The sequence below is a fragment of the Globicephala melas genome, chromosome 20 (assembly GCF_963455315.2).
Source record: "Globicephala melas chromosome 20, mGloMel1.2, whole genome shotgun sequence".
Taxonomy (NCBI): Eukaryota; Metazoa; Chordata; class Mammalia; order Artiodactyla; family Delphinidae; genus Globicephala; species Globicephala melas.
Genome location: NC_083333.1, coordinates 28653947 through 28676793, shown reverse-complemented (window position 1 = coordinate 28676793; position 22847 = coordinate 28653947). Strand labels below are relative to the sequence as shown.

At 52.4% G+C, this 22847-nt stretch overlaps 2 protein-coding genes across 6 annotated transcripts in view; one reads left to right on the top strand and one right to left on the bottom strand.

Annotated features, from left to right (window-relative positions):
- Position 1: 1 nt before the first annotated feature.
- UBALD2 (UBA like domain containing 2) lies at positions 2 to 4879 on the bottom strand. Of its 2 annotated transcripts, none has more exons than XM_030837760.3 (3): positions 4473 to 4879; positions 4023 to 4085; positions 2 to 390 (listed from the first exon to the last, which is right to left on the bottom strand). In XM_030837760.3, the coding sequence occupies exons 1-3, from the start codon at positions 4590 to 4592 to the stop codon at positions 70 to 72; spliced, it is 504 nt and encodes a 167-aa protein (XP_030693620.1). In that variant the 5' UTR covers positions 4593 to 4879; the 3' UTR covers positions 2 to 69. The 2 variants fall into 2 exon arrangements, with proteins under 2 accessions (XP_030693620.1, XP_030693621.1); XM_030837761.3 differs by having other exon boundaries at positions 2 to 387; positions 4473 to 4872.
- Positions 4880 to 19043: 14164 nt separating this feature from the next.
- RNF157 (ring finger protein 157) overlaps positions 19044 to 22847 on the top strand; it is an 80148-nt gene continuing 76344 nt past the window's right edge. For 2 of the 4 annotated variants that reach the window (XM_060290477.1, XM_030837756.3), the window contains exon 1: positions 19045 to 19222. In XM_060290477.1, the coding sequence (XP_060146460.1) occupies positions 19135 to 19222 (88 nt within the window). In that variant the 5' untranslated portion in view covers positions 19045 to 19134. Of the gene's footprint in view, positions 19223 to 22847 lie in introns of all 4 variants that reach the window. The other 2 variants (XM_060290478.1, XM_030837751.3) reach the window with 2 other exon arrangements.

Below are 22847 nucleotides of genomic sequence, written 5' to 3'. Positions count from 1 at the left end.
CGGCCCTCCTGTGTCCCCACGACCCTGGACTGCCCCCAGCTCCAGCCCAGCGCCCGGCGGCATCCAGTCTCATCTCTGGCCATCCATCGCAGCCACGGCTTTCTGCTGGGTGCCCCCCTGCTGTGCTCCGGGCGGCCACGTGGGCTGCGGGTGGTGGAGATGGTGGAAGCTGTGGGCCGTGGGGGAGGAGGGTGGGATCCAGGCGGCCTGGTGGCTGGGCGGGGACGAGGCCCAGAAGGGGCTGAAGCTTGCCGGGGGGGAGCAGGCCACCGCGGTCATGGGGCCGTTGTTGTTCTGCAGGCCCTCGGAGGCGCGAAGCTTGGAGAACATGGCCAGCGCGTCGGGAAAGTTGGGCGGCGTGGCAGGTGTGTTGCTCGGGGTGCACATCTGCTGGGAGAGAACACTGGGGTTGCGAGGGCTGCCTGCACCGCCCCCACCCGCCGCCCCGATCCCAGGCCACTGTCTGCGGGTCTATAGAGCCTTCCCACGGGGCTCACCCACACTGGGCCCTCCTTCCTCCCCGTTTTTCAGTCCATAAGCGGTTTCAGCAGGACAAAAGCACTCCTTGCACCCTGAGCCAATAAAAACAGAAAACCGGGGGCGGACTCCTACAATTTTTGTCAAAACCAAAGAGTGTTTCCTGATGTTTAGGAATGACGCTCTGAGTGTCAGAAGTAGATGGTTAATTCCGGCAGAAGCTAGGGTGTCAGATTGAAGCCAGGACAAGGGAGGCAGCCCAGGACACCGCTGCTGAGCGCCTCACCCTGGGTGAGAAACCAGCTGGCTCCTCAATAATCCGCCCTCAGACGTTCCGAGGTTGTTAGCCAAGGGAAGGCGGCCAGATCCAGGATCTCCCTCCTATGCCAACCCCGGGGAGGCTGCACTTGCTAGGTGCTTGGGTCCGTTCCACATCCACAGCGCCAGCCAGCGGGCCTCGGGGCCTCAGCCTGCGCGCTCTCACTCCTCACCAGGGTGCTAGGTCATTCTGATGGTCTTCTCGGTTACAGATGAGGAAACTGAGGCCCAGAGCTCAGGTCACTGGACCAAAAACACACCGCTGCAGGGCACAAGTTGAGAAGCCCGAATCCCAGGGCTCCCAGGTCTGCGGGCCCAAGCTCTTAACCTCTACCCAGCCCCACTCTGCACTTAAGAGTCAAGTGCAACTTCATGCCTGGGCTCCCCGAGGACAAAAACCGGCGTCTCCCAGCAGGCTGCCCTTGGCCAGATGCTGCCAGTGTCTCGGTCCGCTCAGCCCCTCTCAGCCCGCTTTGTGAGGGCAGCTGCAAACATCCCAGCATCTGCTGTCTTCTGCCACTACCCTGAGCAGGGACCCCAGCCAGGAAGGGCAGGGGCTGGGCTGCTGGGCGGTAACTGGCAGCCTCCCTGCAAACAGCGGGGACCGCAGGCCTCCCAGCCCTGTGGCGTGGGGGGCATGGGGTGCCACCCCACCCCGAGCACTTCACCAGGGTGCAGGGAACAGGCGGCAGAGAACAAGGCCTGCCCAAAGCCAGTTCTGACCCCGCAGCAGCTTCTCCCTTTCCCAGGAAGCCACGGGAGCCCTTCTTTGAATTTCTCCTAATTTTAGCAACACCGGCCCCTCCCCCAGGCAGAGGGCTCAGGGAGCACGATTCTAGGGCTCCTCACCTTGCTCCCAGGGCTCTGTCCCGGGAGCTTCCACAGCTCTGCAATTAAACCCCAGCCCAGAAGGAGGACAGGCCCACGGGAGGGGGGCAAACCCCCTCTGATGAACTGGGCCGGCTCCACATCGGCAGCTGGGGCGCTCCAACCAGCGTCCTCTCCAGGGAGGCCACAGGACCCGGCCTGGCCCCACCCAGACCATTTCCCTCCTCCCTTCACTCCTCCCCGCCCCCGCCCCCCCCCCCAGGGCTGACTTCTCGGCAGCAGGAAACAATGAATGGGGGGTTGGGGGGGACAGGCCAATTGCATCACAGCATCGTGACCGACTTCCCCAGTTCACCGAGCCAGTGGAGCCTGTCTCCTCGGCAGCCACCCTGCCCCCGGCCCCCGACAGCGGCAGCGGCCTGGATCCGGGGCAGGCCTGTGCCCACCTGCCTGTGTGAGCTCGGGCAAGTCCCTTAACCTCTCTGGAGTTTCTCTCTACTTCTATAAAACCAGGGGTTCGGACCAGGTCCTGTAGAAGTCCCTCCAGCTCTGTTTCTAATAGCTGTGGATGGAACTTTCCAGCTCTCAAGCACACCCAGCGTCCACTGCACCCCGCTAACGTCCTACTGCTTCGCATCCAGTGTCTTCCTCCTCTTCCCGGCCCTTCCCCATCTAACCCAGGAGCCCTCCCTTATCTAGGAAGATGCCTCCGACTGTGTAGGTACAGTCATCTATGGGACAACCATTTATCAGCAGCTCTTGGCCTGGGTCACTTCTGGTATTTTTAATCTAACATTTTCCTTCGATTTATATTATCTCTAAAAAAAATTACCAACTCCTTGAGGGCAGGGATGGCGTTCTCATGGATACACTGATCATAATGTCTATTAAAAAACCAGCCACAGCCCTTGAGGGAAGCTTCAAAAAGATGACAGTCCCTCAGGATTTGCAGGGAAGGAGCAACAGAACCTAAAAGGACCATCAGTCCCAGCTCTCGGGGGCGAGCCCCTCTGTTCAGGGCAGCACAGAGTGGCTGTGCTGGAAGCCTGGGCCTTTTGAAACGACCACAGTTGGTGGAGCAAACCTCAAGGCCCCTTTAGGAGGAGACGGAGGCAAGACAGAGGCAAGCTCCAGGCTCACACCCGAGCTTCCCACGGTCCGGTACAGGGGAGGGTCCCCTGGAGATGAACCCCTCTTGGGTTTACCAAGAGCCCAGCCTCAACTGCCACAGCCCTGCAGCCAGCATAATTCTCATCATATTCCGATGCAGTTTTGTTTTTTGATTTATACAAATAGCATGGGCTATTCCAAGAGAAAAGCTGGTTAAAAGGGTCAAAACAGACCCCCTCTACTTGTCCTTTGCAACTAGATGAATACAGAGCGCCGAAGACAAGACACAGCAGAGGAACCATTTGCAGCTTCTCCAGGCAAGGCAGCAGCTCTGAGAAGGGAGCCACGGGCAAGGACACCAAAATGCCAAAAATGTACTCCAGAAGCCATAACAGATCTCCTGGGGAATCATGTTTTACAATCCCTATCTTGAGGCCCTCCCCCCACCAGCAGGGCTAATAGGTAACTAGAGAGGTAGAGAAGGCATTCAATCCTCTAAAGTGAAAGGGATGTCCTATGCCTGTGGAAAGCAGGGCAGGAGGGCAAAGGCCCAGGCCTGGGGCCAGCTTGGAAAAGAGACGAAAGCAAATCCAGGCCTGAACCACTTCTGTTTCCTGTGTTTTATGTATCTTCACCTACTGAGATTAAACGCATTCTTGGTTTATCTTGTCAAAAATCTGTAAGTCTTCCACGCTCAGGGTAGGTCTTTTTCCATGAACAGGAAAGAGTGAACATAACTCTCTGGGGGGAGCCCAGCTCCCAGGCCAGGGTGGATTTATCCCTTTCCTGTTCTCTGCAGAGCTGGGTTGTCTGCATGGGGGGCTGCCACTCCAACAGCAAGACGGCTGCTCCATATAGACAGATATTCCAGGTCTCAGTCCCCTCGGGGCCCTTCACTCGGCCCGGGTTCCCCCGACGTCTAGTTGTCGTCCGAGCCCCCCTCCCCACTCCCTGCCAGCCGGCTACTCCGCCGGCCACCCTCGCCGCCCTCCTAGCCCCTGGCCCAGGGGGAGCGCCGAGCACAAGGCCTCAGGTCGAACTACAGCAGCCCAGGAGGCCTGACTGCAAACTTGGGCGAGCCAGCCGGCCCCGGGAGCCGCTCTTTCCTGGAAGACATTTTGGCTCTTTGTTTACATCGCGGCTCGGCGCTCCCCGGCAACATGGCTGTCACCGTCGGCGCCTGACAGCGGCCCCCGGCCCGCGCCCTCGGCCGCCCGGGTGGGCTGCGGCCGCGGCGAAGCCGACCCTCCAGCCCGCCGGCCCTCCCGCCGGAGCCCGGCCACACTTACCATCTGGTGGTGGTGGTGGCTGTTGGGAATGTTGGTTTCTTGGAAAAACGTGCTCAGGGCGGTCTGCGGACAAACATAGCGGCAGGGCGGCGGTTAACGGGGACGGGGCAGGAAGCCCACCGGCCGGCCCTGCCCCACCGGCCGGTCTCATCCGCAGTGTCCGCGGCGCCGCGCTCGGGCCGCCGGGCCCGACCCCTCGGACAGCCGGCCCGCGTCGCTCGAGGGGACGTCCCCGGGCCGCGCGCGGAGGTACAGGGCGGCAGGGCCCCGCGCCCCACGCGAGACCACGAGGTCACTGAGCGCCTGACGGGGCGATATAAATAGAGCTTCCCTCCCCCCACCCCCTTCCGTGGCGCGCGGCCGGGCGCCCCGGCCTGCGCCTCTGCCCCAGTGCCGGCGGCCGGGGAGCGGGGCCGGCCGGGAGCACTCGCTAGCTCGGCCCGCACGCACCTCGAACTGCCAGTGGGCCGCCTGCAGCAGCTGCTTCGCCTGGTCGGCCGCGCAGCCTGCGGCCAGCACGAACTGGTTGATCATGACCTGGTGCCGCAACTCATCCATGTTCACCGACATGGCTCCGGCCGGCGCCCCCTCCCGGGATCGGCGGCCGCGGGAGGCCGGCCGCCCTCGGCTCGCGCTCGCCGCCGCCCGCGGCCTCCGGACCCTCGCCCGCCCCGCCGCCCGCCGGGCGAGTGTTGTGGTCCGGCTCGCGCGGCCGGCCGACACCACAAACAACAGTGCGGGGCGGGGCCGGGTGTCCCAACGTTCGGGGGCCGCGAGCCGCCGCCGCTGATTGGCCCGCGCCGCTCGGCCGGCGCCCGGCTCCCTGGCAGACGTTCGATTCGAATCCTGCGGCCTGCGGGCCCGCACTGTTTCTCTTTCTGCCTGGCCGCGCCCATTGGCGGACGTCGGCGCCGTGGGGCTCCCCGGTATTGGCCGGACGCTGTGTTTTGGCTCGTCCTGGCTCATGATTGGCCACGGCCCGGCGTCTGGGGAGGAGCCGCGCGCGCTGATTGGTCTCCCTTGGACCTGTTTGAACTCAACTTGAAAACCTTGAGTGCCTGCTGATTGGCCGAGGCCCCTCTGTTTGCTGTTGTAGGCTTGGGGGTGGTGCAGCCAAGTTCATTCATTACTTCATTGAAACTGAACATGCTCAGCTGGAAAAGCAAGACAGAGTGGCTTTGACTCACTTCCTCTGAAAGATGTGGTCATCTCGAGAAACAGAATGATCAAAATAGAAAACAGACAGAGACTTTGCAGCTGCTCAACTCTCAAAATTGTTTATTTTTTTTAAAACTTTCAAGCTGCTCTACTTTTTTTTTTTTAAGCTTTTTATTGAAATGTAACGTACCCACTTCATGCCTCCTTCCAGCCGCTACCCACCCCAAGAGCCCAATAGTCTTTCCCTACGTTTTTAGGACAAAAACTTGGCTCTCTGAAGACGAAAATTACTGTTAATGTACACTATAAATACAATTGCAAGGGGGAAACGAGACTTTCTCAGACACTAATATTCCAAGCTAAAAAACTGTTTTTCCTTAAATTGATTGGCCTAACTGAAACTTTAATTTGTTTCTATACATGTACCGGCTCTCAACCCTTGACATTAAAAACAAAGTTTATTTATATGCACTGAGCTTCCATCTTCTGGATTAGGATTTAACCTTCAAGGTTTGTGCTTGGGATTTGTGCGGGTGGGGAAAGAACTAGGAGTTTAAGCATACAGAAGAAAGGCCAGAGAGTTTAGGAAGGTAAACATTGCTAGGAATTCACTGTTAGAATTTCTGTTTCTAAAAAACTTAGTAAGTTCTGGATCTGAAATACCAGTCGAAGAGTATATAATAATTAGTTAAGAGTCTTCAGAACGGGAGGCTAAGAAGAAAGCAAGCAAGTTCTATTTTGACTTTGCCTAAAGTGGATTTAACTCTCCATCTAAGAAAACTTAACCATGTAAAAAAACAGAATATAAATAGGAAAAAGTTACACCCAGTGTTTATGTTCTGATGAAAAACAGCCTCAGGCACTATAATGAGTTTGTCCCATTTAGTTAGTCTTTTTGTTTGTTTTGAACGGGCAGGAGTCAGCTTTTTGCCGAGGCCAAAAGACCCATTTCTCTTCCCGTAATTGCACTTGGCCACCCCCAAGCGCTCACGGGCTGAGAACTGGAGTGTGACTAGAGAGTCAAGTACAGCTTGCAGCCCTTCCCTTCCAGTAATTGCAAGGTGAAATCAAAAGTGAGTATCCAGGGCTTCCCTGGTGGCACAGTGGTTGAGAGTCTGCCTGCCGATGCAGGGGACGCGGGTTCGTGCCCCGGTCCGGGAGGATCCCACATGCCGCAGGGTGGCTGGGCCCTTGAGCCATGGCCGCTGAGCCTGCGCGTCCGGAGCCTGTGCTCCGCAACGGGAGAGGCTGCAACAGTGAGAGGCCCGCGTACCGCAAAAAAAAAAAAAAAAAAAAAAAATGAGTATCCAGCAGCTGCCATTGCCAAGGAGCCTGGCCCACGAGCAGCCCAGAACAAGGAAGTACTGTCACTGTGGGGCTCCAGTTTTCACAAGTACATACAGTTGTCAAGCATGTCAGGGCCATGAGTAGTAGGATCTAACTGGGCAGAGGCGTCAGGCTGCAGGAGCCCTTAGGTCTTATTTAAGAAGTTCTCAAGGAAGACAAAGGTCCTGAAAACACCAAAATTGCCAAACCTATTTTTTTTCTTGGATATCAGTGTGGTTTATTCCAAAGCTTTCTTTAGTTTACCATTTGCAGGGCACAGCTGTAGGCACCTGGCATAGGCATGGAAGACAAAGCCCTAAGCCACTCTGGTTATCTGCTGGGGGCATAAAGTCACCCTGGGCAGAGAGAGCAACAGAGTTCTGCCTCTGAGTTGTGGCCATGAGTAGTGGAAATACTTAATCAGTACTTTGGCTTCTGAGAATCTCTTCAGCGATGTATGAGGGTAGGGCTTCCCCTTTTAGGACTGGGAAACAGGAGTGCCCTGGTCCTGGGAGCGCAGGGAGAATGAATGAGGTCCTGTTTGTAGAGGGCTTTGAGCTGCTGGGATGAAAGCAGCTCCCCAAGTGTGAGGTATTATTAACTGAAGGTATTATTATTTTCATCTGAGAGGACAGTGTGCATCAGGTAACACAGAACAATGAAAACATGCCTCTTAATAACGAGTAAAACCCAGTAGTAGCCTTGGAAGGAACAAAATCCTTGTTACATCAGTGATCTAGGCTACAGAACGGGCCATGTCACAACAACTAAGAGAAACAACCTCAGCCAGTATTTCCTCTGGGCCCGGATAACAAGGATGCTGTGAATGCAAGTCATTGAGTTGGTACAGAGACAGGCAACAATAAGTAGCTGGAGCATCACAAACAGCTGCCATTTACCAAGCACTTCGTGTGAGCCAGCACCTTCTGAAGCGTTTACTGTCTGTTAACTCACACAATCCAGAATTCCATTTCACAAGCAAGGCGGTTATGGCCCAGAAGAGGGGAGGAGCTTACCCAAGGTCACAGTAATAAGTGCTGGAGTGAAGCGTTGGCCCAGTGTAGTTCCAGAACCTTGCAGTTAACCATTACACCATACTACCTTCCTTAATGCTGCAGTGTCACCTCAGTGGGGCTCACAAACAACAGCCATCAAGGGCACTGAGACTTGCACAGCAGACGCTTGAAAAGTAGTGAGCCCCAGATGGGGAAAAGGAGGCACCAGCTGTCTTGGGCAATCATGGGGGAGGGGTGGGGAACTGACATTCCCAACCTCCATCTCTGCAGTGCATTCCGTTCCTATTCCTTTTTTCTTCCTTTCTACCTCTTACTCCTCAACCCAAACAGATCCAACAAAGCTGAGAGAGGGAGGGACTTCCCTGGCGGTCCAGTGGTTAGGACTCCGTGCTTCCAAAGCAGGGGGCGTGGGACTGAGATCCCACAGGCTTTGTGGCACAGCCAAAAAATTAAAACGAAAACAAAAAACAGAGAGGGAACTTGGGGACTCTTGGTACCCAAGGCCCACCACATGCAGGCTCCCCGTGAAACTTTGTACACCTCTGCACATCTTCTCTGATTTGAAACTTCTAATAGTCTTGAGGCTCAGAGAGGGTGAGGAACCTACTCAAAGCCACACAGCCCCTGCTTGATTTATGGTAGCAATGGGATTAGATCTCTCATTTTCTCCTGTCCCTTCCTTCCCTCCCTCCTTTTCTCCCTCTTCAAATTCTCATTTCTTGTTTCGCTGCCAAGACAAAAGGACGAGGTGGCCAGGAGAAGCAGAAAGATGCTGAGAGAAGGAGAGGGAGGATGGGAGAGGATGAAGTGCCAGGTAAAGAGACCAGATGCAGACAAGCAGCACCAAGGTCTGCGGGGCAGCTGGGTTAGGGTGGACCCAGGCACTCCTGGAGGTGAGATGGCTCCCTTCTCCTTTCGTGGACTTCGAGCACTATCGCCAGCCCTTGTTTGTTTAACACAACCTATTTTTTTTACAACTACTTGCCAGGGCAAATTTATGCTATTTCTACTATATCATGGGCAAGGTAAACTTTGCCACTTTTTTTTTTTTTTTTTTGCCGCTTTTGAAGCATTCGGTTTTTTTCCTAGTCTTTTTCCTTAAAGAAGATGGGGGCTTAGTGCAGGAGTACTTCTACTCCAGGCAAATCCCAGTCCTCCGTGATCACTGAGATTTTGTCTCAATGACAAAACATTATGTCTGTTGAGAATGTACTCTGAACCCAGCTCTGCGCCATTCTTTATTTGGATTATCTTGTTTAATACAACAACCCAGGGAGGTGGGGACTGTGCATATCCCCAACTAACAAAGAAAAGCAGGGTCAGAGAGGGTAAGTGACTTGCCCCAAGTCACTCAGATAGCTCAGGGTGGAGCTGAGATCTGAACGCAGGTACATGTGTTTGCTCCCAGAGCTCTTAAATATCACAATCTACTTTCTAGCCCTGTCCACCCCCTGGAATGCACCTTATCTTCTCTCTCAGTGGTACTGAAAAGACACAAAAGCTTGTCTGTATTATTGGAAGTAGTGGGAAGGTCAAAGCCAGTCCTCAGGTGATGTGAGTTTATACTGCTTTATACCAGATTTCGTTTTCACCAAATGTCACATGTCCACAAGGGACAAAGGCCATACCAATCCCAGCACAGTTAATGGCAGTTCCCAGAAGGAGCACTGAGGCCTGTACTCTCTGTCCTGTACCTGCCAGCCCCCTGATAAGGCAGCCCCACCTCCCGTTGCCAGGTGTGTCTTATGGTAGGTAAGTCTCTGGCAACACTTTCGAAGGGATGTCAGAGGTGGGTCTTTGCCGAGGGGGACAGGAAGGGAGGGCAGGAGACAGCCTTCTTAGGAGGGTCTTCCTTCTCTGGGGGCCTCAATTGTCTGCTTGGACTCAGGCACCTGCCACTTTCTCTCTATGGGAGAGGAATTGATCAGCCTGGAAGCGGGCCTCTCTAGCCCCATCCGTGAGTCCAAAACACAGGAGGCCTGTTGCTGTGGCAGCCACTGACTTCAAGGTTTGACAACCTTCCAACTTGACACACCTTTTCTTTTCTTTTTTTGAGAACTATATCATATACCAAGTTTGTGTATAACCTATGCACAGTTTGAAGAATAATAAACAAACACCCACATACCCAACATAGAACTGAAGTACAAGACTAGTACCTTTGAAAACCCTTGCATGACTCTCCCCAAATGCATATTCCTTTTCTCCCCAGACACATAATCCTCAAATCTGCATTAAGCATTCCCTCCTTTGCTTTTTCTTTTTTACAAATTTATTTATTTATTTATTTATGGCTGCGCTGGGTCTTCATTGCTGCGCGCGGGCTTTCTCTAGTTGCGGCGAGCGGGGGCTACTCTTTGTTGCGGTGCGCGGGCTTCTCATTGCGGTGGCTTCCCTTGTTGTGGAGCTCAGGCTCTAGGTGCGCGGGCTTCAGTAGTTGTGGCACACAGGCTTAGTAGTTGTGGCTCACGGGCTCTAGAGTGCAGGCTCAGTAGTTGTTGTGCATGGGCTTAGTTGCTCTGCGGCATGTGGGATCTTCCCGGACCAGGGCTCGAACCCATGTCCCCTCCATTGGCAGGTGGACTCTTAACCACTGCACCACCAGGGAAGCCCCTCCCTTGCTTTTCTTGGTCATTTAATCCTATGTGCAGGTATCTCCAGACAAAGGCGATTGTGGGTCTGAGACATTGATCCCATTGATTAAGTGACTCACCTTTCCCGGGGCCCAGTCTCTCTCTCCTCGAACTCTGCTGGGTGAGCTCAGCGAAGCCCCCTGAGCAATATGGATCACTCGCAACAAGGGCTGGCTTTCTTTTTCTCTTTTTCTCATTTTCATGACCTCAGACAGTGACTCTAATCATAGGATCAATCATAGAAGATTGTCCAAGAAGACTCCTTGGAGGAGGGAGATCTGAGTTGGGAAGGATTTGGGTAGATAGAAAGGAGACGGAAGGGAATTTTTGGAAGTGGAAACAGTATAAACTAAAGCACAGAGTTACCTTGAAAGCAAGTTAATAGCAAGACCCGTCGGGGCTTCTGTTGGGGAGTGGGGTGGGGGAGACACTAAGCTTGGAGAGGCATGGGTTGGAGTGGACCTGCCCTGGGCAGCGGGAGAGGAGGGGGCTGAGTATCACTTCCTTTGTCCACAAAAAAACGGTACATGCTTCCTCAAATTGGTGCAGAGACTCCGTAAATTGGCCAGGTAAGGCTAAGCTATGCTGAGGTAACTACAATCCTACAGTCTTACTTCTCACTCATGCAAAGTTCGCTGCAGTTCGGTGACTCTCAAGAAAGACTGCCCTCTGGGCAGTGATATGATGATCCAGCCTGTAGGCGCTTCCGCTGCCTTGTAGCTCCGAATTGGCAAACTGCAGCTCTCGGGCTGCCTCCTGTTTTTGTAAATAAAGTTTTATTGGAACACAGCTCTATTTATTTGTTTATGTATCATCTATGAGTGCTTTTGTGCTATAACAGAACTGAGTAGTTGCAGTACGAACCACAAAGCCTAAAGCATTTCCTATCTGTTCCTGTGCACCAGCTAGAACTTGGCAATGAGAGGCTTGGAGGGTTGAATGTCGGCAAGTAAACGCTTTAGCCCAGAAGTAATACACCTCTGCTCATGGTTCATCGTCCAGAAGAATCACATAGCCTCTCCTGACTTCCAGGGAAAAGCGAAGTCGATCTTCCACACACCCAGAAGTAGAGATCCAGGGACTGGTGTCTAAACCACCTACATGCGGCTCTTCCACAGGTACCAGCCTGTTGGGCAGTGAGGACGAACCTATTTTCACTTGCTTATCTCTAAATCCCAGAGTCATAGAGGGGATATAAATGGACCAGGACTCAGCAGAACGGAGAGAAATATTGGAGAGGTCTGTAGTTTCCAGTGAGATGCTGCTTGAGGTTTTGGAAAATTTCAGAAACACAGGAAGCCAGCATACATTTGGGGGGAAAAAAAGGGAAGGCAAGTCCTGGAGGAGAAGCATTTGTTTAAAATAAAGCCCCTGGTTATTTTATTTTTTTTTTTTTGCAAGTTTGGCAGTGACAGGTGCCCTCCTGTCAGGAACACAGGGCACCTCGGGTCAAATGATGGATGCGTGCTATTTCCTGACCCCAAGAGCCCACACCGCTCTTTGGAGCAAGCAGGGTGCTGTTAATAAACACAGGGCAGTGTTCCACATAAAGAGGAAGGAAGTCTCTACTGAGAATGAGAGCACTGGGTTGTACACAACAGAATTGGGAAACCACCAGAACACGCCTTGTCACCAACAAGATCCATGCCCATCATGCTTTGGACCCTGGGAGCAGGCAGAGAAAATCCTGTGACCTGCCCTTGGGGAGCTGCCAGGCCAGAGCTGTCCTACTGCCTGGGGTGTGTACTAAGCCCAGTCATCAGATGGGATTGTGCAAGGACACAGGATGTCTGTCCAGACCTGAAGGCAGTTCCAAAGCACAGGGTTCACCGAAGTGTCTATAGGAGAGAAGTTTAAGGCCAAGAACGACTTCCATAGACAAGAGGAGACGGGGGTCAAAGGCCTTGTTGAAAAATGATCCTAATTCAGAGGCGGAGATGAGGTAGAAGGAAGTGGGGTAAGGAAGGCAGATTAAAGTTAGAGAGACAAGGTGAAGGTGAGGTGGAGAGAAGTCCCCACGAGTCGCCCTTTTTCACTGGTGCCACTACAGAGAGAACTACTCTGCTGGCTCAGTGACCAGCAGGCCTGGCACAGGGACAGGTTTTCCCCATGGAGGCTGGTAGGACAAGCGATCTGTGGGGAAGACCTGGGGCTTTAGGCTCAGGCAGTTTCCTGCTCCCTGGTGGAGTGAGCTTCAGTTTCCTCATCTGGGAAATGGGAACAATAGTCCTACTTACCTCTAGGGGTTGTTCTGAAGATTAAATGAGCTAACGCATTCAAAAGTGCTTGGATGGAGTCATTGTTCAAAGTCGATTATTCTTTGTAAGTATTTAACTAGTCATTTATCTAATGACTCTTACCCATATGGGAAACGATGTGGCCAGTCCTTCTGGGGGATTTGAAGAAACCTAAGGCCAGGAGTGTGCTGGCAAACTGGCTCTGGGGAGTGGGGGAAGCCCTGATTGGCAGCATTTGATGCTTTCTGTGGTTTAAATAGTCCCATTATGGCCAGTTTCAAACTACTGGCCGTTTCACAACTTGGCTGGCAAAATTCCGAACAATCAGCTCTGGAGAGCAGGCCTCAGCCCAATGGGCTTTCTCTCTAGTTAGCAGATGACACATAAATGAAAAGTTAACAATGGTGGCTCACAGATACACAGCCCAGTCCACAGATGGCCTATCTAGAGGGCCTTTGAGGGTGACATTCGCTTCCAGTGCAGACACTGGGGCTGCCGTGTGTTGAGAAGAAGGAAGGGGTGCAGGCTGGCTTTTTATCTGGCCATTCAGGAGCCCACAGGCGTGATGGCGGAGATGTGTTCCTGGCAGTTTGGGTTCCAATGGCGCAGAAAGGGGGTGTCTCAGGGGATCCAAGCCCTGGGCTCTGCCTCCCTCTATTGTAGTTCTATCATCTGCACCATGAAGGCACGGGTTTTTTGTTTTTTTTTTTTATGTTTTGGCCGCGTGGTTTGCGGGATCTTAATTCCCTGACTAGGGATTGAAACTGGGCCCCCTGCAGTGGAAGTGTGGAGTCTTAACCACTGGACCGCCAGGGAATTCCCAAAGGCAGGGTCTTGAATGCACATCCTGGCTCAGAAATCCTGGACCCCTGACTTTAAAAAGTTATCTTTTGGGAGCTTCCCTGGTGGCACAGTGGTTAGGAATCCACCTGCCAATGCAGGGGACACGGGTTCGAGCCCTGGTCCGGGAAGATCCCACATGCCATGGAGCAACTAAGCCCGTGTGCCACAACTACTGAGCCTGAGCTCTAGAGCCCGCGAGCCACAACTGCTGAGCCCACGTGCCACAACTACTGAAGCCCACACGCCTAGGGCCCGTGTTCCGCAACAAGAGAAGCCACCACAATGAGAAGCCCGCGCACTGCAACGAAGAGTAGCCCCTGTTTGCCACAACTTGAGAAAGCCCGCGCACAGCAACAAAGACCCAGTGCAGCTGAAAAATAAATAAAAAACAATTATCTTCTGGAATCCAATTGCTTCATAACAATATTTTTATTATTGAAGTTGATTTACAATGTTGTATTAGTTCCAGGTATACAGCACAGTGATTCAGTTATATATATCTATTCTTTTTCAGATTCTTTTCTCTTATAGGTACTAAAGATTTTTTAAATTAAAAAAACGTTAGCATTTATTGAGCCCCTGCTGTGTGCCAGGAACTGTGCTAGGGCTTTACATAGCTTGTCCAACTGAATGTTCAGACAGCTCTTCGCTGTTCTCATATTCATTTATAGAGGAGGAAACTGAGGCTCAGAGAGAATGAGGAAATTTCCCGAGATGCACAGATAGTAATATAAGAACTGGGCTTAGAACCTTGTTCTGATTGGCTCCAGAGCCTGATACGCCTTTTGCCTTTGGAAGCTGGGGACACCCTGCATATAAGTACATATCAAGTGAGGTATACAGAAATTTATTCACACAATAAGACTTCTGAGAAAAGAAGAGCCAACTGTGGGCCACAGTTCTCAGAGGCGGCTTCATGGAAAAGGTCAGATTTCAGCTAAGTGGGATTGACCTCAGCACACAGGTGTGACACAAACCAGGTTTTTTATGCGCAAACACATGAGCCTGAATGACAGCTGTTTTCAGGGTACGAGCGGGGTTTATTGGGGCACAGAGGGAGAAGAGGGCTCGGGGATAAAATATCTGTCTTGTGTAGGGTAATAGGGAGCCACTAAAGGTATACGGGCAGTAACATGATGACAGGTGTGTATCAGGAAAGTTAAGCAAAGAGTGATTTTTAGAATGTATGAGAGGAAAGAGGGCCAAGATGCAGGAAAAGCAGAGAGGAAGCTGAAGAAATTGCTAGGCCTCTTTTTATACACAGATAGCATCTTGGACTATAAAAGGTAACAGTACATGACGAAGCAGTATAATAAATATACACCTCATGGTACATGAAAGGGATCTGAGGCTTCCAGCAGAACCACAACAGTAAGTGGTATCTCCGTTTATTACTCTGACAGGCTCAACACGTGATCTTTGAAGTGTCCCCGATGAAGATCGTAGGTGTCACCTAAATGAACAAGCAATTAGCTCAGGAATAAATGTGTCTTTGTAAACGGAGTCACGGAATTGGCCAGTGCTCAGACTTTTGCAGGGATGCACCGTGAGTGTGTATGTGACACTTTTCACCTGCTTGCTAAGAATCTGATCTAACCCTCGGTGGTGGGTCTCACCCCCTTTCCTCATCTGCCCTTGGGTTCCCGTGCCTGGGAGGAGATGAATGACTGATCTGACCTCAGCTCCAATTTCAGGGGAGTAGAGGGAGTGTGTAGGGAGACTCCAGCTGAGAGAAGTTCTGTGGCTTCCTTTCGCCAGCTGGAGCTCAGGATTGGATAACTTCCATGGCAGGGTGGTTTATCGTGTGTGGGCACTGGTATCACAACAGGTGAACATGTGTTTGTGTTGGATTTCTGAACTTATTCCTTGAGGTGATTTGTCCTCTTACACCAGCTCTAGAAGTCAACCTACCTTGCAAAAAAAGAAACCAAACTAGCAATACGGGTTTCCCACAGCGAGGCCCAGTGCGCGAAGCCTGGGATCCCTGGGTTCTGAGCCAGGCTTCCACTGGCCTGGCCTTGAGAAAGTCCCTTCCCCTCCCCAGGCTGTAGCTGCCTCATCGGTCAGGTGAGGGAGCCTGGACTAGACGGTCTTCCGACTTCTTTCAGATCTGATGCTCCAGCCAGGACTCGTGTTGTCAAGAAACCCTGGGAGAAGGAAGAGAATTTGTTCTCAGTTTCTCCCTTCGATTTTCTAAGTAACCGCAGTTGAGCATAGAGGTGTGGAGGCTGTCACCATGCTGCCTCTTCCACATTCTGGTTTCTCTGGGTAGCAGGAGACAGATGCTGGGCTTTTTGCCTGCCTGAGTGTTTCCCCAGGAAGAGCAGAGGGGGCAGCGGATCCACACTGGGCTGAAATGTTAGTGGCGCCTTCTTTCACGCTGATTTTATCACACAGCATGTGCGGCCCCAGATGGGGCTGAGCTCAAAACCAGAAGAAGGGCAGGGAAGTGAAGGGAGAAGCGAATTACAGAAACGAGCTTTACGGGCTCTAGTGTTTGATAGAAACAACCTGGGACTAAAGTAAAGCAAAATAGAACGAACTCTCTTAATTTCTTTAAATGAGTCCTTAAATGGGATTAATGTCCCAGGTCTTCCATTTCTCCAAATGCCAGATGCCTGGGCAGCAGGGCTGCAGCCAGGGTGAGGCACCTGCGTGACACTAACAACGAGTGCCAACTTCAAGGTCCCACCCCAGGCACCTCACCCCACCCAAAGCCACACCAGTGTAAACACTGTCTTTCATTTCAATCTTAACTTGAAAAGTAGATTAAGAAGTTACAAACCCAACTGTAGTCTGAACAGTTCTCCTTTGTTAGGGTCACACAGCTGAGCAGGAAATTAACAATGAAGAATTCACCCTTGGCAAGAAGCGAAATGTGAAAGGCCGATTGCTGATTGCCTAATGGGCAAGGTTATTTTCCTCAACAGAGAGCCTTAGGTCGTCAGAGGAACCGTTTGCTGGATCTCAAAACACTTAGGCTCAGCCCTCTCTGTCAGCGTCAGCCTAGCACACTGATCTGAAGCAGGATGTGAAATTCCCTGCTTGTGCTTTTAGCTTTAATCCATTTAAGCCATGAGCTTAAGATCAGGGGCTGTGTGTTGTGACTGGGCCCATCTTTTGGATACTCAGAACAGCCTGGGCTCTAACCTTCCTATCCCCCCTAGCCCAGGCAGAAGGGCCAAGCCAACAGCCAAGAAGGGGCCTGTCTTAGCTCCTTCAGGTTCCCAAGGTATTCCCTGCTCTGCTGCCTTAGGAGCGCTGTGCTACATACAGGGCAGCGTCCATCAGCTCTTCGCCTACAGGCTCTCTCTCCCTCCTGATACAGGAATCTGTGCAAATCTTCCAAATGAATGGATGTGTTACAAAGGTGGAAAATGCACATCTGAGCTGAAACCAGGACAGCCAAAATGAACAAAATTAAAAGCTCAAGGGGACTAGCTGACCTAGAAATTACTCATCCCTCTGTTCCCCTCCCCACAGCCTTCTCCTTTCTCCCTCGGACCCAAGGTTGAGAAGAAGGGCGAAGACCTGATAAAACACGTAGCTTTTACCTCCCTGCCTTCCTCGGATGCTTAGAGGAAACCCCTGAGACCTTTAAACGCAGGGCTCTCCGCTGGGCTGCATCCACAGCGTGGAAATGGATAGGACGCCTTGAGGCTATTCGCCCAAAGGATGCATGGTATTTGCATGTAATTTCCCTATGCGCTCTGCGCCACCCCTCCCCAGACCATTCGTTCAAGTTAAAAGTATTTTTATGGCTCTCTTGATGGGAGTCATTTCTGGATTTTTCCTCTTGTCTATGCCATCTTCTCCCTCAGGGCCTCTCCTTGGCCCAGATCTCTGGCAAGGGAGTCAAGAGGCACCAAGGAAGGACCTGGGAGGAATGCAGTGGCGGCTCTTCCAAGGGTTTGCTTATCTCGCTTGCACCCTGAGCACCCGTAGAGGTTTTCTTTTCCAAAACTGTAACATTATGTGATTAGTAGACGGTGGGACTCTAATTCAATTCACAGAAAGTCTCTTTGAGCTAGAATTTTCCCTCCTTTTCTCTTCTGTCTCATGACCCTAGGCAGGGACAAGAACAGATCCTTGCAAGCAACGGGATGGCGCTGTCTCATTGAGCCACAACCTGCCTGGCTCTGGCTGGGACAAAGAAACCTGAAGACGTGGGTAAACCCATTAAGGGGATGGTGCCCCCTTTACCAAATGCTGAGGGCAGGAAGGACAAAGCCTTCTTAACAGGGTCTAAGATTATAAGACATTTTACTCTGTGATGTGCCGAAGGCCTTCTGCTTTGAGGCGGTTCTAGATGACTTGTATTTTCCCTTTACCCAGTAGTTACAAGGTGGGCCTATGTGTGGTGAAAGGAGTATCCAGGAGGTCCCTTCCAAAGGTATGTCCAAAAGCCTTCTAGTGATGAGGGTCGAGGGCTCGGGGGGAAGGCTCTGAACTCCTCTAGGGAGACCTGGTACTTGGGAGAGGCTGCCCATCCGCTCCTCTGGGCCAGGGACTTGCCCTGTCGCTCAGGCCCTCCTCGCCATCAGTCGAAAAAAATGACAGGGATGTGTTCCTGCCTTCCTGGGGACCTTGGAGAAAACCAAGGCAACTGGGCGTCAGTATCTTCGTCACCAGGTCTGAAGCTGAAGAAAGGGCGATGAAAACTACAAAAGACAATCAGGAAAGAGACTCTATGGTATGGCTTTGCAAACCTAATCAAGGGAACTCGAGGCCCCAAACTGCACTGTGTGTAGAGACGCTCTTGAAATCACGTTCTAGCAGTTGAAGTTCTTGCTTATCAGTCCACCCTCTCAGAAAAAAACACCAGACGCACTCAAAAAAAATAAAAGGTTTAAAACACAAATGTCTGTAATTAAGCTCTGGAGTGACGTCTTCTGCCTGTCCAAGCATCCCACTGTTGGGTGTGTGCTCTCATCCAGAGGAGCCCCTGCTCTGCCTGGCCCACTAGCGTCCCACTGCGTCGACTCTCCCCGCTCGCAGGGCTTTCCAAAGTTTCCAGAAGGTGCAGAGTCCGGGGTTGAATGTCTTGATCTTCCTTTGGCTTGATGGTCCCCTAACTTCAGGACTACATGAGCTGCCCAAGGGACCCATAAACAGAACATGTATAGCTTTCTGCGCTTTGAAAGGAGCTAAGTGACAGGGACGGCGACCTCGTCCTAGCAGGTCCCCAGCACTCACCAATCTCCCCGCCCCCTGGGAGCCCCTTTGGGGCTGAGGCTCTGGGGGCGGGAACCCACCCGAACTGCCCCGGCTGGGAGACTCGGGCGCCCCTCTGCGGGGTTTCTGACCACTGGCTTTGGCAGATGCTGATGGGTGGGGCTGGAGAAGGCTTCCCCCGGGCCGGGAAGCCGCGTGCGCCTTTCGGATGTTGGGGGACAATGGTGACCAAACTCCCGGCCTCGGCCTGGAGCGCGGCGAGGAGGCGGCTCCCGCGCGGTCACCTGACGGGGTCAGCGGGCTCCGCGGGGCAACGCATCCTCGGCGCCTTCAGCCCGCGGTGGGCCGCGAGCCCCGGGTCGGCCCCGCGCGCCCGGCCGCCGCTCCGCCGCGTCCCGCTGCCCATTGGCTGGCGCGGCGCGGCGCGGACGCTCCCGCCCCGCCCCGCCATTGGCCTTGGCCGCCGCGGTCCCCGCGCGCGAGCCGCCGCTGACATCACCAGGCCTGAGGCGGCGGCGGCGCCCCCGGCCCAGCCCGCAGCCCCCCTCGGCACAGGCGCCGCCGCGGGGCCCGGCGGAGGATGGTGCGCGGCGCGCCGGGGGCTCCTCGCCGCCAGAGCCGCAGCACCGAGGCGGAGCCGTCCGCGGCGGGCAGCCGACCACCGCATCGGGCGCGGGTCGAGCGGCCGCGGTGAGGCGCCGAGGGCGGCGCGGGCGCAGCAGCCATGGGGGCCCTGACCAGCCGGCAGCACGCGGGCGTGGAGGAGGTGGACATACCGTCCAACTCCGTGTACCGCTACCCGCCCAAGTCCGGTGAGCACGACCCAGGGCCGGGAGGAGGTCGCGGTGCTCCCGCGCGAGGGCTCCGAGGGTCCCGGGGACGCAGAGGCCGACGTCGCTGCAGAGCGATCTCGGAGGGTGGGAGGTGTTGGAGGAGGTCTGGAGGGGTGCTTTAGGGCCCTTGGCCGGGTCGCTGGAGTGGGCAGCCCTTCCGCCGGGGGACGGGAGCGGCCCCCACGCAGTCGGTCCTGTGACAGAGACGTGCGCTCGGGGCGATGCGGCTCCCGAGGGGCGGGGTGTCCGCGGCGCAGGCCGGGTTCCCGCTGGCCGCAGCGCTGCATCCCTTCCTTCCCGCCCGGTGGTCTGTTCCCCTCGGGAGCTGAGGGTTAGTTCAGGCGGGCTTGGCATCCGAAGCAGGCGCCTGTGCCAGGTGCTGGCCCTGGTGGCCTCCGGAGAGGGAGGGACAGACACAGGTTTGAATTAGGTTTCTCAGGGGAAAGCTCCCGTCGCCTGCTGGAGGATGGAGGCCGAAAATGCGTTGGCTGTACTGGTGCTTTTTAAGAGGCTGTCAGAAGAAAGAAGGTGTTTAACAGAAATGTTAAGGAATCTGGTATCAGAGTCACTCGGGTTGCCGCTTTGCCGAAGTAGCGGCAAGCCTGGTTTTTGGAACGAGGATAGCTCTGGGACAGGGCACAGGTATTTAAAATGTAGAGAAGTATTATGTTTGTTTTCAGAATCATTAAAAAGATGAATGTCTCCAGCCTCTGGTTTGGAGCATAAATATTGGAAGTGTAGGAGAATTTTGACAGCACAAAGAGGATGACTAGTGGATCGAGCACCAGCCGATGCTGAACTGCTGGCACGTGACCTAACTCTCTGCTCTTTATTTTTCCTTGCTTTTCTCAAAACTTCTGGGGACCCATGGCTATCATCTTCTCTTTGGCTTAGGACCTGATGAGGATTTTCGTGATCTTGGAGAGATGTCAGAATTGCAGCAGGAGAATAAAGACATAGTAATGAGATGAGCTGGTTTCTCAGCAGTCTGTCCAGTTTGTGCCAGCCCAAAGTAGGGACCAGACAATGAACCTGCACCCTGCAGAGTGCCTGCCAGAGCTGTGTTGCTCACTGATTTGTGCCAAAGAGTGAATCCTTGCAGAGATGAATATGCTTAAGAGCTTGCTTTAGAACAGTCTAAGATAAAGCCGTGCATCATTAGTGTTTTAATAAAGCTCTAGCTGATTATGACTATAGGAAACCAGGGCTAAAGGAAGCATGCATTTTGCTTTTTAGTAGACAAAAATATGCACAGGTATTGTGGATTTTTCTTTTCTGAAATCACTTAGCTTTTATTGCTCAGAATATGGAGCAGGTTTTGCTGGCTTGGAGTTTGCGGTAGAATTTGCTGCCTCAGAAGAGTATTCACCCCTCCTTCACTTATGGGAATAAGCAAAGGTAAATCACTGGAGGGCTAGTCCTCAAAGGATATTAATACAAGTATGAATCTTGGATGGTGATAATCAAAGGATAATGGACCAAACTAAAACTTTTCTTAACCAGCACCCTCCATACCTACAGTCTTAAATCATCCTCTCCACTCTATCAATCTTTTAAAAGTTTTACCTAATGGTAACTCTTTTTTTTTTTAATAAATAAATTTATTTATTTATTTATTTATTTTTGGCTGTGTTGGGTCTTTGTTGCTGCGCGCGGGCTTTCTCTAGTTGAGGCAGGCGGGGGCTGCTCTTCGTTGCAGTGTGCGGGCTTCTCATTGTGGTGGCTTCTCTTGCTGTGGAGCACGGGCTCTAGGCACACGGGCTTCCGTAGTTGTGGCCCACGGGCTCAGTAGTTGTGGCTCGCAGTCTCTAGAGCGCAGGCTCAGTAGTTGTGGTGCACGGGCTTAGTTGCTGCGCGGCATGTGGGATCTTCCCAGACAAGGGCTCGAACCTGTGTCCCCTGCATTGGCAGGTGGATTCTTAACCACTGCGCCACCAGGGAGGTCTCTGGTAACTCATTTTTAGTCAGAGCTTTTGCATGAGAGAAATCTTTGTATCAAGTGGACCAAATTATGTATGTTTAAGATAAAACACGGAAAATAGGAATCAGAACATTCATGTCCCAGTCAGCAAATCTTTGTGTACGTGAAAATATGCTGTGGTCTAGAGGCATCTCCTATCCTTCATCTGATCTTTAGATTTACCTGACTCTTTATTGGATTATAGTATTTTATTTTATTTTTTTAAATTAATTAATTAATTTATTTAGTTGGCTGTGCCAGCTCGTATTTGCCGTGTGCGGGATCTTTGTTGCCGCGTGTGGGATCTTTGTTGCCGCATGTGGTATCTTTAGTTGCGGCATGCAAACGCTTAGTTGGGGCATGTGGGATCTAGTTCCCTGACCAGGGATCAAACCCAGGCCCCCTGCATTGGGAATGTAGAGTCTTAGCCACTGGACCACCGAGGAAGTCCCTGGATTATAGTATTTTAGACCCAAAGGAATCTTGCAGAGAATTTGGCCCCAGACCCATTCATTTCACCGGTAAGAAAATGGAGGCCCAGAGAAATGAACTGGTAAGGCCAGGGTTACCCAGCAAGTTAGTGCTCTTCTTACCAAAGCCTCTGCCTTTTTCAAGGAATTGAATTTTGAACTTGTCCTTGATGGTTTGTGGAATGGAGGCTATTCTGCATCAGAATTGAGACAAAACTCAGAGGCCTGTCTCCCTGTCGAAAAATCAGACTGGGTTGATTTTGAGGTCTCCCTATCTTGAGTACGGAAAGTAGAACAAAGCAAATAGCAGAGTCAGTTTTCTCCAGGTGACTAAACTGGCTGAGCTGAGACCGCCCTCTGGCTCAATGGAAAGTCTCTGTTACTCGATGGCCTTGGAGTAGTTGTTTCAGCAAGCACATGGTCATCTGTCCCTGTAAGGGTGGTCACAGTGCCCAGAAGAAATTGCTTTTTCTTTCTTTTTTTTTTTTTGGCTGCGTTGGGTCTTCGTTGCTGCGCGCGGGCTTTCTCTAGTTGGCGGCGAGTGGGGCTACTCTTCATCGCGGTGCACGGGCTTCTAATTGCGGTGGCTCCTCTTGTTGTGGAGCATGGGCTCTAGGCAGGTGGGCTTCAGTATTTGTGGCATGCAGCCTCAATAGTTGTGGCACACGGGCTTAGTTGCTCCGCGGCATGTGGGAACTTCCCGGACCAGGGCTTGAACCCTTCTCCCCTGCGTTGTCAGGCGGATTCTTAACCACTGTGCCACCAGGGAAGTCCCTCTTTTTTGCGTTTTTAAAGGAACCCCTTCGTTTTGTATGCACGTTGAACTAGAAACATTTAAAAAGTATTGAGAACAGCCGATTTCATGTTGGAACTTGGGTTTACAGCTTTTTTTCTTTAATAGAGATAGGTGAAAATAAAATAGCCTAAAATTACTTAGAATTATTTATTTTTTTGAATAAGTAATATGGTCACGTGGTTCAAAGTTTAAAAGAATGAAAAGGCGTACAGTGAAAGTCTAGTTCTCACTGTAGCTGTTCATCCACCCAGTTCCTCCCCATACACCTCCCGTACATATGTAACCACTTTCTGGAATTCTTCCAGAGTTTCTTGTGTAAATACAAGCATAGCATGCTACTTAGACTGCTCTGCACCTTGTTTTGTATTTGTTTTGTTT